Genomic DNA, 10,696 nt, shown 5'->3' with positions numbered 1-10,696 from the left:
ATATCAATATCTCATGGATGAACTGAAAACACATTTTAGATTAAAAGTGTCATAAAACAAAACTCTGGATTAATAAACAAAATAAGGAATGAAAATGGGGGAAAAGTGAGGTGAGAGTTAGTAGGTTGTGCAGGTGAGTTATTAATGGAGGAATTCTTGAAATGTGTGAAGAAATGAAACAAAAGCATTAAACTCTCTTTTATGACAATGCATGTCTAATACCTGACTGAATTCAACAACCAAAAGAAAATGTTAAAAATTCAGACACAGAAAATACTAAATAAATACTGCTACTAGTAATGATTCCTTGTTGTTCATAATTTAAGTTTGCCAAATGTTGTTGTACAGTAAATTTTCATGCATATAACACCAACACACAGTTAGTGAGAGATTAATTAGTCACCTATCTACACACTGCTTTTTCAACCACTAATTAATACTACTAGTATTTGCTTTTGCTTTCTGCTTTCTACTCTCTCTCTCTCTCTTAATTCTCTCTCTCTCTCTCTCAAAATGAAAAATGAAAAATGAAAAATGAAAAGCAGGTAATGAGTAGTAAAATGAGGGAGGAAGAGAACAAAAAGGGAATGGAAACCGTCCCCCTGACCTCATATTTGTAAACAAAGCAATCAATAAAACAAAATTCAAGCCCATGCCCTCTTGTTTGCTTGCTTCCACAATTCCCTCTCTCTCTCTTAATTAATCTCTCTCTATCTGAATAACACCAAAAGCTGCTAAAAAAACTCGTAACGCCTCTACACTAATAAATATTAGTGTAATCTACAACACCCTTTTTTTTATTTGTTTTTTTTGCTTTTGGAAATCTTCTCTTCCACCTTAAGTATGCTGCAGCTGCCTATAATAATGAAATGTATAGGCAGGTACCCCTAATTGTTCCTCTCTTTTCTCCTATCACAATTGAAGAAACTAACCACAAGTTTGCATGCATCATCATCTCCTTAATCCTTTTTTTCATCTCATTAAAACCTATTTTATATAGATACATATATATATATGATGATGAGCAGCCCAATGAGTCAAGCACAACCAAAGCCACTCCTTGCCATTCAGACCACCACCTCTCCAACATCTGAATCTGATCATCAAGAATATCACCATGGTGGTGGTGGTGGTGGTGGTGGTGGCGGTGATAACATTAATATTAATGGCAACATTAATAATATCCTTCAATTATCTCCACCACTAGGCCTGCCACCGTCGTCGTTGCAGAAGAAATCAGTAAAGTACATGGAATGCCTCAAGAACCATGCAGCGGCAATTGGCGGCACCGCCACCGACGGCTGTGGAGAATTCATGGCCGGGGGGGAAGAGGGCAGCCTAGAGGCCCTGAAATGCTCCGCATGCAACTGCCACCGCAACTTCCACCGTAAAATACAGCTGCCTTATTCGGCCGAACATCATCATCAGTTAATGTTTATGAAGAAGAGGAGTACAAGTGGTAGCGGCGTCTATATTAATGGGGCAGGGGAGGCGGCAGAAATTGGCTTAGCAATAGGAGGAGGAGGGCATAATCAAACGTCGTTGTCGTCGGGGGAATTAGGGAAGAAGAGGTACAGAACAAAGTTCAGTCAAGAACAGAAGGAGAAAATGCAGGTGTTTGCAGAGAGAGCTGCTTGGAAAATAACAAAACTGGATGAATCTGAGGTCAGAAGTTTCTGTCAGGAGATTGGGATTAAGAGGAAGGTTCTAAAGGTGTGGATGCACAACAATAAGTATCACTTAACCAAGAAAACCAACACCACCACCACTGCTACTCCTACTACTACATCAGTTGAATAATAATTTCATCTCAATTCAGATAGATTAATAATAATAATTAAGTTGGTACTTCTTCTTCTGATTCCGGTTAATTAATTCCCAGTAATAAAAAATTCAAATGATGAAATAATTAGAGTTATTTTCTCTTTAAATCATTAGTATTTTCATTAATGCATTTTCTCCTTCGTTTGTATATGTTGCATGCATTGTGTTTTCAACACATTTCGGTTGCAGGTTTTAATTTGATGCAGATCTGTTATATTTCCATGCAGAATATAATTTCGGAAATTGACATTTGTACATGAGTGTACAGTGAGTTGTCAAATTAAATCAGATTGACAACTAATTTCATGAATATTTATTTATTTACTTTCAACAAAATATCATTTTCTAAATTAAAACAGAAGCGTTTTTACCACAAAATTATAAGAAAAAGAGTGTCAAATATGAGAAATGTTTTCTGAAAATAATTCCATAAAATTGAGCTGCGTGTGTTGTAATGATCATTTGTAAGTTGAATTTAAAAATAAAACGAAAAGCTATCTGCAAAATTTATTGGTAATAAGTAGCAAAACTAGCAGCTTCAAAGAGAAAATAATCGAATTCACTCCATCATCCATTACACATTTGATCACTGTAACAAAGATTAATTTCAACCAACTCCCATATTTCGAACTCAAATTTTCATCTTGCAACTCTACAATGGTTGCCAGATTATGACAATCTTGTCCTAAAATTCAGTGTCAAAGCATGCTGTCGTAATCTTCGATACCATTGATCTCGCAAACGGAATGTAGCTTAAGCTATACCTGTACATATAAATTATAACATAAACAAGCACCAAGTTATTACATAAATGAAATAAGAACTAGTTAGTAATTGTGATCCTAACTAAGCAGTCTAAGACATGAAGACATACCATATTAGAGCACCAAACTCCAGCACTATTGCCAGAAAGGTCAATAGCTTGTTCCGTACCTAATTCATTTAAGACAGAAAAAATTTCAGCAGCGAGCAATAAAACGCAAGTGGTAAAATCAAAAAGGATGAAATAATCATTATAAGAAACTCACGTATACAGCACAAAAGAGAGCGATTACAATGCTAGCAATATACATCGCTGTTGCATATATACGAACAGGGTCCATCATCATTGTCACTTGTCTTTTAGGCCCTATAAGAAATGCTGTGCTGCCACAGAAACAACCCAAATTAGCATCTCAATTTTCATTTTCCTTATCAATGTCGAAAAGGAAACAGAAAATGTGACGTGCGTATAAGACTGCTTTGTTGGTTCTGTGATTAAAAGTATGCAGATAAGGGGGAAAACTATAGTATTAAAGATAAGACAATCTTAGGTGTAAAAAGTCAGTGAACAAAGAATTGAGAAACCCGTTCTAACAGTATCAAATTCCCACAAAAAACGGAAATTAATATATTTTTCTTGAACTATCAAATGGTTGACCTTTAAGGAGGAAAGAAAGAAAGAAGTTCAAAATCAGCAACATGCAGCATTGACAGGACGACAGTCAATTAACAGAATGTGGTGAGATACTAATTCACAATATGGTGTCTATTTTTCAAAATTAACAAACAACGCTGTTTCTGTCACGCGGCATGTGAAAAATGCTAAGTCATGAACTGATATAGCACTAAATGGCAACAAGAGGTCTCAAACCATGTGAATGGAGGAATTAGTAAATAAATAAGTACCCCGAAGGCTGTAAGAGATTACTGTTGAAAACGATATATAAAACTTATATAATGTTTAGCAGTACGTGAATGGTTCTATTAAGACCATGAAAGCTTCCGACTCTAGCGCGAACCAAGCAAGTTGAGCAGATATACAAAAGCATAGAAGAAAAATAATTCGATTGAAATGTGGGAACTGTTTTTCTATCAACCAAAATACCCAATAAACCGAAATATTTGATGATACTTGTTAAGATAGGATAATGCAACAACAATCGTGTGTTTCTGCTGATATCGTAAGTGATATTGATGCCATTTTGGAGAAGATGTATCAATAGAATCCAAGAGGATGTAATTTGAAGTAGCATCACAATTACGAACCTTCCAAGAGCAAGCAAATTGCCGAACGAGAAAGTTATCCCAAATTTGATTGGATGGAAGAAAACAAGCATTGACTGTTAAAAAAAAGGGTTATTTCAATGGCTGTCAATTTCCAGATAGTAGCATAAGCAATTAAGCATCATAATCCATGTTTAGAACTTGAAAAGAAAAAAATAATATACTTTCATCATCTTCAATTAAAAGAAACATACCAAGAGTGTGCAAGTTATACCAGAAGCTAAGCAAATTGCAAACCCATAAAGTCTCTGCAAAGAAAGAGCAAAAAAAACCCTTAATTCGTCGTATAACTGCGACCTCAATAAAAATGTAAACAGTGTTTGATCGAATAGAATCGAATACCTGTTTGGTGGACAAAGTGCAGTTGCGGTTAAAATCATCGATGAGGGAAGGTTCTGGCTGTTCTTCATCTTCAACCTCCATTCCCACCAGCATTTTCATTTTCTCAATTGCTTGGTTCATCTTCTCCATTGAAAAACACCCTGCTGTCCTGAATTTTCTTAATTGAATTTTTTTTTTCTTTTTTTCTGGTAGATCTGAGATTCTCAAGTTGGGTTTTGGAGAGGGAGGATCAGCTCAATACTTCAGCTTCAAGTTCATATTTGCAATTTACGCCTTCAAGAAGCTTAGTATGTCATTTAGACCCTTCCGTATTTGCAATAGTAGCACCTAGCCCCTTCAATTTTATTTCTCACTTCAAATGTTTTTGTTATTGAGAACTAGTCCTTCTATCAAGTAGTTTGTCACCTACAATGTTTGCAATTTAGTCCTACATTACAAGATTATATTTCATTTTTGAGAAACGGTTTGCACAATTATAAATGAGTTGAATGAACTGATTTAAATCACTTGACTTAATTGTAAATCAGTTGTTCACTCGTAAATTAGTTAGTCAACTGATTTAAGTACTGAGGATAATTGACTGAAATTAATTGATTTTGAAAATCAACCAATTTAATTAATTTGTAAAGGGAAGTTAGACAAATTCTAATTGAGAGAGTGTAAGAAACTTATCTCAAATGAAAAGTTAAATCTATACACTTTAATCCAAATAAAATTAAATGTATGTCATGTCTTTAAAATAGGCCGTGATGAGGGATTTCTCACTAATATTTCCAATAATTAACTAGGAAGCATCGACATTTATCAAAAAATACTTATTAGTTTGGATAAATTAACACTGGCCCCTTGAGGTAAGGTTTATTTACAAAATCCCCTATATTCTCCTATAATTACACCCACCATGTAATTTTGTAGATGTCTTACATTAACACCCTTTTGTAGGGGTAGATATAAGAAATTTACAAACTATTGGGAGCTGGATGTAATGTATTAAACCTAAGGAGTTGTTTTGTAATTACACTTATCTCAGTTTACCCTATTGTTTTTTAAAACGCGGTGAGGGCAAACACGCAGTAGTTGAAATAATCTTCTCTGCTCTGTAGCCAACTCTCTCTTCAAATTCCGATCCTTCTCCTTTATCGTTCTTACGCGCGCGTACACACACACACTCGGAGGCAGCCCAGAGTTTATCTTACCGCAGATCGATATGGTAATTGCCTATTTTTTGATCAATTTGTGTTCCCCTTCCCTCGATTTTCTTATAGTGCGTTTCTGGGTTTTATTTTTGCTTGTGGATTCAATTGCATGATCTGAAAAAAAAAATTAGCATTTGAATCATTACTCTCTGTTTTTTTTTTCTTTTGGGAAATTATATTTATTCCATAAAACAAGATCGAGTTTTTATGTCTTTTGGAGAAAAGGAAAAAATATGATATTGCTTGCAGTTTTATGGGTGTTGTTGAGATGGGGATATCGATGGCCTTCAGGTCAATCAAGTCAACATCTATGGAGTCTAACAGTTTTAATCTTCTTTATAAACTCAATATTCTGCTGATTGAAAGTGTCTTATTTATTTGGTAATATTTAATTGGGTTAAATGGTTACTTCGTCGATAGAAGATGCTCCTTTTGCATCTCTTTGGCACTTTTCATCACTGTGTATTATCATCTGAAAGAAGGTGCGGAGTTATAAAATATATGAAAATCGCATCAATTATGCTGTGACAGCCAAAGTAGGTGGCATCAAATTGATTTTTAACAATTCTATTATCGTTTCTGAATGCAAAAATCTCTTTTCAAACTATTACAGTACTCATAACGTTGTCATGTGTGCTCATCATTCTTCTTGAAATTTGTGAAGCCGCTGAAATATTTCTTCTGGTTGTCTGTATGAATATTGTTCATTATGTTCTTTTATGTTACCAAGTTTCTTCTGTAGCCACTATTTGTCACAGTGGGGGTGGCGGTGGGTGTTTAAGTTCTTGAAATAGTGAGTAGGGTAAAAATTGAAACTGAAACTAGAAAAGAAAGACAATTTAGCCATCTACTTATCTGAAGTAGAATATTTGATTTTTGAGCTTCTCTGTCTCCATCATAGGAGAAAGAATTACGATTCTCCTGAAAAATGAAATTAAACGAAGTTCATAAATTTGAGCACATATCCAGATAAGATATTTCATATGAAAAAGGGGTGTAATTTCGTAGGAGACAGGATAAAGTAAGAGATTTAATCTTGGTAGGCCACTGATGAGTGTTTTACTTCATTAAGTTCAATTTGCTATGACTGCATTCATATTCCCGTGTTGCGTTACTTTATTAAATACGTGTATTAGTCTATTAGATCACCTTTCATGTTTTATTACATGTAAGCATCACTAACAATATCTTCTCTTATCTCCCTCTCCGTTCTTTCTGTCTGCCCCAATCTTTCTCCACACTGTCCCATAATTATTTTTAACATCCTCTTTTGCAGTCGACGCTCTACAGAGGAATGTCGAGGAAAGATAAGCCTAGAGGACGCCATCATGGATTGACTCAACAGAAAAAGCAGGAAATAAAGGAAGCTTTTGAACTTTTTGATACTGATGGATCTGGTAGGGAAATAGTTATACTGTAATGAAATAGATAGCTGTGCTGTAATTGTTCTTTTATTAATGTATTTTGTTTCTTCAATTGACCGCATGCAGGAAATATTGATGCCAAAGAGTTAAATGTTGCAATGAGGTACAATGTTTGTAAATAAAATAACTTAAAGCCTTGACATGATACGTTGGTACTTAAAACTGACCTGGTTCTTTTTTGTAGGGCACTTGGTTTTGAAATGTCAGAAGAGGTAACAAAGCTGAACTGCTTTTTATTCTACGCACTTGTGTTTAGGGAATGAAGCGAAAACAAGAGTTTACTTCCCTTTTTTGTTCATTTCTTTACCAAGAAAATGCAAGAGTCTTCCTATTTTCTGTAAAATTTTTAAGATAACTTAAGGGACTTGGGTGTTTGAAGATTTTTTGTACTAGAAATCCAATATCCATTTTCTAAAATACTTAACACTGTCATTTTGTCTAACTATACTAGTTACCTAAATCAAATTTCTGTTATTTTGCTAATGGTGAGATGGAAAATGACTCTTTGAAAGTCATAGTTGATTCTGACGTGTCGTGCAGTGACATACATTTTAACCCTTGAAGCTGTTTTGTTTCCCATTGATCTTACTTGACAAACAGGTTGAAAAGATGTCTTCATTCCTAGTTAAGTGTTGCATGATTTGAGGTTATTTGTGCAACATATTAAGGTTAAGTTATCTGGCAAGTTGTCAGCAAATCAAATTATTAGCTGCATTCTTATGTTTAGCTAACTACAAAGGTTAATATATTCTACTGACGCTCGGACACATCCAATATCATCATCACTTTGTTTCTCTTTATGGTTTTCCTCACATAAATTGACAGTGATCTTTAGTTTCTTTAAATGTTGTCCGATACCTGGTTAATTATTTCGATCCTTGTAGCAATGACCACTCTTAATTTTTGTGCTTGTGTGGCCTGAATACTTTCAACTTTTTGCAACAGGAAATTAATCGAATGATAGCAGAAGTAGACAAAGATGGGAGTGGTGCAATCGACTTTGATGAATTTTGTCACATGATGACAGCCAAGTTTGGAGAAAGGGACACCAAAGAAGAGCTCATGAAGGCTTTTCAAATTATTGATCAAGATAAAAATGTTAGTTTGTTATTATTTAATTACATTGTGTTTCCTCTTCATATTAATAATAATAATCGATACTTAATCGTTTGAATGCAGGGTAAGATTTCAGCTGCAGATATTCAGCGCATAGCAAGAGAGTTGGGTGAAAATTTCACCGAGAAAGAGATTCAAGATATGATTGATGAAGCTGACAGAGACCGTAAGTTTGCTCTACTTTTTTCTTCGTGCTATATTATTTGTTAGGTATTTTTGCTTTTGTTACATTTTGCTAATTTATTTAATTTGAAAATGTGCAGATGATGGGGAAGTAAACGCGGATGAATTCATGAGGATGATGAGGAGAACCTCTTATGGTTACTAGAGTTGCATTAAGCTCGTGTGCAGTTTTTCGACGCCCTTACCTTTGCCTAGTATTTTGTTGCTTTTCTGCTTTATTATTGTAATATATATATATATATTTTGGAAGAAGGTATTTTAACTTTTTATGATTGAATTTGAATTCAAGTGAAAATAAACAATCCTTAGTTGTTTGAAATAGTTGTGCTCTCTTTGAAGAAAGAGCTCTTACCTTGTAATATGCAGATCATAAATTCACCACAAAATCAGATTTGTTGCATAGTTGGTGAAGGAGATCAAGACATTTAAACTATTATTACACCCACAAAAATATATTATAATTATGCCAAAAAGGAGAAGGAACAATTGTTGTGAGCCCTAATAATATGTAATTATACAGACAAAATGTAAAAGAAGAAGCATCAGCATAAGCAGGAAGAAGTAGAAGTATATCAGTTAATGATCCGACAAGTGTTTCTAACTTCACCCTTGGAACCTTCTTTAACATCCATCAACCCCATTTTCACAAAAGCGCGCTGAAAATCGAAGAAGAACATGGCCTGGTTTGTTGCGTATGCATTCACCATCCCTCTAGTCATCGCACTTGCAAACAGTGTCTGGTCTGAAACAAGAACACCTGCTTTCCTCTGTAGTGCGTTGAAGTAATCATTGTCGAAACTGTTTCTCGACGAATCGAATGGCTGCTCTGCTTTGTCACCTCCGCTGCATGTCTTCAACAGTGTTCTTGCAAACTGCGTGTCCAAGTTGGGGTCCACATCGTGCGTCGAGTCGAAGTTTGTCAGACGGCTTTTGAACGACGAGCATCTCGCCATTCCCAGTGTGTGCCCACCTTCATATAAAAAAAATAATTTTTTTTATACATATAAAATATGGTATGTGTTAATAATAATAATTACCAGATAAAACGACCATTTCTTGAGCAGTGAAGCCACGTTTGCCAAACATGGTGATGAGTTCGGAGCTGTTTAAGGTTGGTGGAGGAAGATTGATTGTGTCTTCGATCTTCGATCTTCTTCCATCTTTTCTTCCTTTAGGTAAGTCATAGAATGGACCACCAGCCTAAACACATGCATGCATCATCATCAAATATTAATATTGTTAATAAAAGATCAATGATTAATCTGAGAAAAAAGTACTATTTCTTACGAAGAAAACAGCGTCTCTAGCGGCCATTGCAAGAATATCAGCACACGAAACAACCCCGGGGCACTGCCTCTCCAATGCATCCTTGGCAGCATCGATTATTTCATAGCCACGCAAGCTTAAATTTGCCGGTGAATCCTTTTCCGCCGTATTATCTTTAGTTGAGTCTATCAGTACAGATCCATCACACCCCTATACGTTTTTATTTACATAATACACACATAATTAGCAAAATGAGAGAATGAGAATGAGAGAGAGAGAGAGAGAGAGAGAGAGAGAGAGAGAGAGAGAGAGAGAGAGAGAGAGAGAGAGAGAGAGAGAGAGAGAGAGAGAGAGAGAGAGAGAGAGAGAGAGAGAGAGAGAGAGAGAGAGAGAGAGAGAGAGAGAGAGAGAGAGAGAGAGAGAGAGAGAGAGAGAGAGAGAGAGAGAGAGAGAGAGAGAGAGAATGACCTCAACAAAGCAGTCATGGAAATGCATCCTGACAAGAGCAGCAGCAAGAGTGGGATCAGATTGGAGAGCCTTATTAACAGTGTTCCTAATAACCATGTCAGCAAATGGACAAGCCATCATGTAGTAATTCATGCTCAGACCATATCCACTCTTCACCATCATATTCATCACCACTATTAATTTACCAACAACATTCAAAATACTCCCCATTTTTTTCATCTTTAAAAACCAATATTATATTATATTACTGAAGCAGGACAAATATGCATGTAAGAATTATTAATTAGCAACCAACAATATTAACTTAGTTTGAGCTTATGATGGATGAGGAGATAAGTCTATGTATATATATATATATATATATATATATATATATATATATATATAGAGAGAGAGAGAGAGAGAGAGAGAGAGAGAGAGAGAGAGAGAGCATAAACACTAAACAGTGTACATGCATGGAACTTTTTTAATTAAAAATGATTAATTATCTCAACATCATTAATTAAAGTAGTATGCACTAATTTGTTGGGCACTACACTAATTAGTTTTATATCATTTTCAGATTATTAATATAAATTCTGACCCCCAAGACAAATGCATGAATGGAGAAAAAATGTAAATAGTGGAACATATATAATTAACTCGTCCACCAAGCACATCAGGGTTTTGTTTGGGATAATTAATTAATAAATTAATCCTGAAGGTTTGACAAATTTTCAATAATGGCAAATTAAATAGTAAATTAAGTAATGATAGATGGGATTAGTTAGTGGTGAGTGGTGAGTGGTGATGACAAAACACAGTAATGCATAAAGGAATGATGAGAATTGA

At 35.0% G+C, this 10,696-nt stretch overlaps 4 protein-coding genes across 4 annotated transcripts; 2 read left to right on the top strand and 2 right to left on the bottom strand.

The window, feature by feature from the left end:
* The first annotated feature begins 403 nt into the window (after positions 1 to 403).
* Positions 404 to 1,931, top strand: LOC105965039 (zinc-finger homeodomain protein 2). The gene has a single exon (XM_012989550.2). The coding sequence runs from the start codon at positions 1,015 to 1,017 to the stop codon at positions 1,798 to 1,800; it is 786 nt and encodes a 261-aa protein (XP_012845004.2). The 5' UTR covers positions 404 to 1,014; the 3' UTR covers positions 1,801 to 1,931.
* Positions 1,932 to 2,354: 423 nt separating this feature from the next.
* On the bottom strand, positions 2,355 to 4,526 carry LOC105965014 (Got1/Sft2-like vescicle transport protein family). Its single transcript, XM_012989524.2, has 6 exons — positions 4,213 to 4,526; positions 4,065 to 4,118; positions 3,853 to 3,926; positions 2,853 to 2,970; positions 2,699 to 2,757; positions 2,355 to 2,588 (listed from the first exon to the last, which is right to left on the bottom strand). The coding sequence occupies exons 1-6, from the start codon at positions 4,339 to 4,341 to the stop codon at positions 2,510 to 2,512; spliced, it is 513 nt and encodes a 170-aa protein (XP_012844978.1). The 5' UTR covers positions 4,342 to 4,526; the 3' UTR covers positions 2,355 to 2,509.
* A 709-nt stretch (positions 4,527 to 5,235) lies between these two features.
* CEN2 (centrin2) lies at positions 5,236 to 8,450 on the top strand. The gene is made up of 7 exons (XM_012989509.2): positions 5,236 to 5,422; positions 6,685 to 6,805; positions 6,899 to 6,935; positions 7,017 to 7,044; positions 7,778 to 7,930; positions 8,012 to 8,114; positions 8,212 to 8,450. Exons 1-7 carry the CDS (start codon positions 5,420 to 5,422, stop codon positions 8,274 to 8,276), a joined length of 510 nt encoding a protein of 169 aa, XP_012844963.2. The 5' UTR covers positions 5,236 to 5,419; the 3' UTR covers positions 8,277 to 8,450.
* Positions 8,451 to 8,564: 114 nt separating this feature from the next.
* LOC105965305 (Peroxidase superfamily protein) lies at positions 8,565 to 10,206 on the bottom strand. The gene is made up of 4 exons (XM_012989841.2): positions 9,866 to 10,206; positions 9,419 to 9,607; positions 9,169 to 9,331; positions 8,565 to 9,101 (listed from the first exon to the last, which is right to left on the bottom strand). Exons 1-4 carry the CDS (start codon positions 10,082 to 10,084, stop codon positions 8,704 to 8,706), a joined length of 969 nt encoding a protein of 322 aa, XP_012845295.2. The 5' UTR covers positions 10,085 to 10,206; the 3' UTR covers positions 8,565 to 8,703.
* Between the last annotated feature and the right edge of the window lie 490 nt (positions 10,207 to 10,696).

Source organism: Erythranthe guttata, chromosome 8, assembly GCF_056151865.1.
Source record: "Erythranthe guttata isolate IM_541 chromosome 8, IM_541, whole genome shotgun sequence".
Classification (NCBI taxonomy): domain Eukaryota; kingdom Viridiplantae; phylum Streptophyta; class Magnoliopsida; order Lamiales; family Phrymaceae; genus Erythranthe; species Erythranthe guttata.
This window is presented reverse-complemented; position numbering and strand designations above follow the sequence as displayed.

What these genes read in the sequence shown, in the direction of transcription:
- LOC105965305 (XM_012989841.2), bottom strand. Translation starts at nt 10,084, where the DNA reads ATGAAAAAAATGGGGAGTATTTTGAATGTTGTTGGTAAATTAATAGTG. An exon ending in TCCATGACTGCTTTGTTGAG is followed by an intron (nt 9,608 to 9,865) that starts GTCATTCTCTCT and finishes AAAAACGTATAG; the next exon opens with GGGTGTGATGGATCTGTACT. An exon ending in AGAAATGGTCGTTTTATCTG is followed by an intron (nt 9,102 to 9,168) that starts GTAATTATTATT and finishes TTTTATATGAAG; the next exon opens with GTGGGCACACACTGGGAATG.
- LOC105965014 (XM_012989524.2), bottom strand. Translation starts at nt 4,341, where the DNA reads ATGGAGAAGATGAACCAAGCAATTGAGAAAATGAAAATGCTGGTGGGA. An exon ending in GTATAACTTGCACACTCTTG is followed by an intron (nt 3,927 to 4,064) that starts GTATGTTTCTTT and finishes TTTTTTTAACAG; the next exon opens with TCAATGCTTGTTTTCTTCCA. An exon ending in GAGTTTGGTGCTCTAATATG is followed by an intron (nt 2,589 to 2,698) that starts GTATGTCTTCAT and finishes TTATATGTACAG; the next exon opens with GTATAGCTTAAGCTACATTC.
- LOC105965039 (XM_012989550.2), top strand. Translation starts at nt 1,015, where the DNA reads ATGATGATGAGCAGCCCAATGAGTCAAGCACAACCAAAGCCACTCCTT.
- CEN2 (XM_012989509.2), top strand. An exon ending in GAGTTAAATGTTGCAATGAG is followed by an intron (nt 6,936 to 7,016) that starts GTACAATGTTTG and finishes TCTTTTTTGTAG; the next exon opens with GGCACTTGGTTTTGAAATGT. An exon ending in TGATGAAGCTGACAGAGACC is followed by an intron (nt 8,115 to 8,211) that starts GTAAGTTTGCTC and finishes GAAAATGTGCAG; the next exon opens with ATGATGGGGAAGTAAACGCG.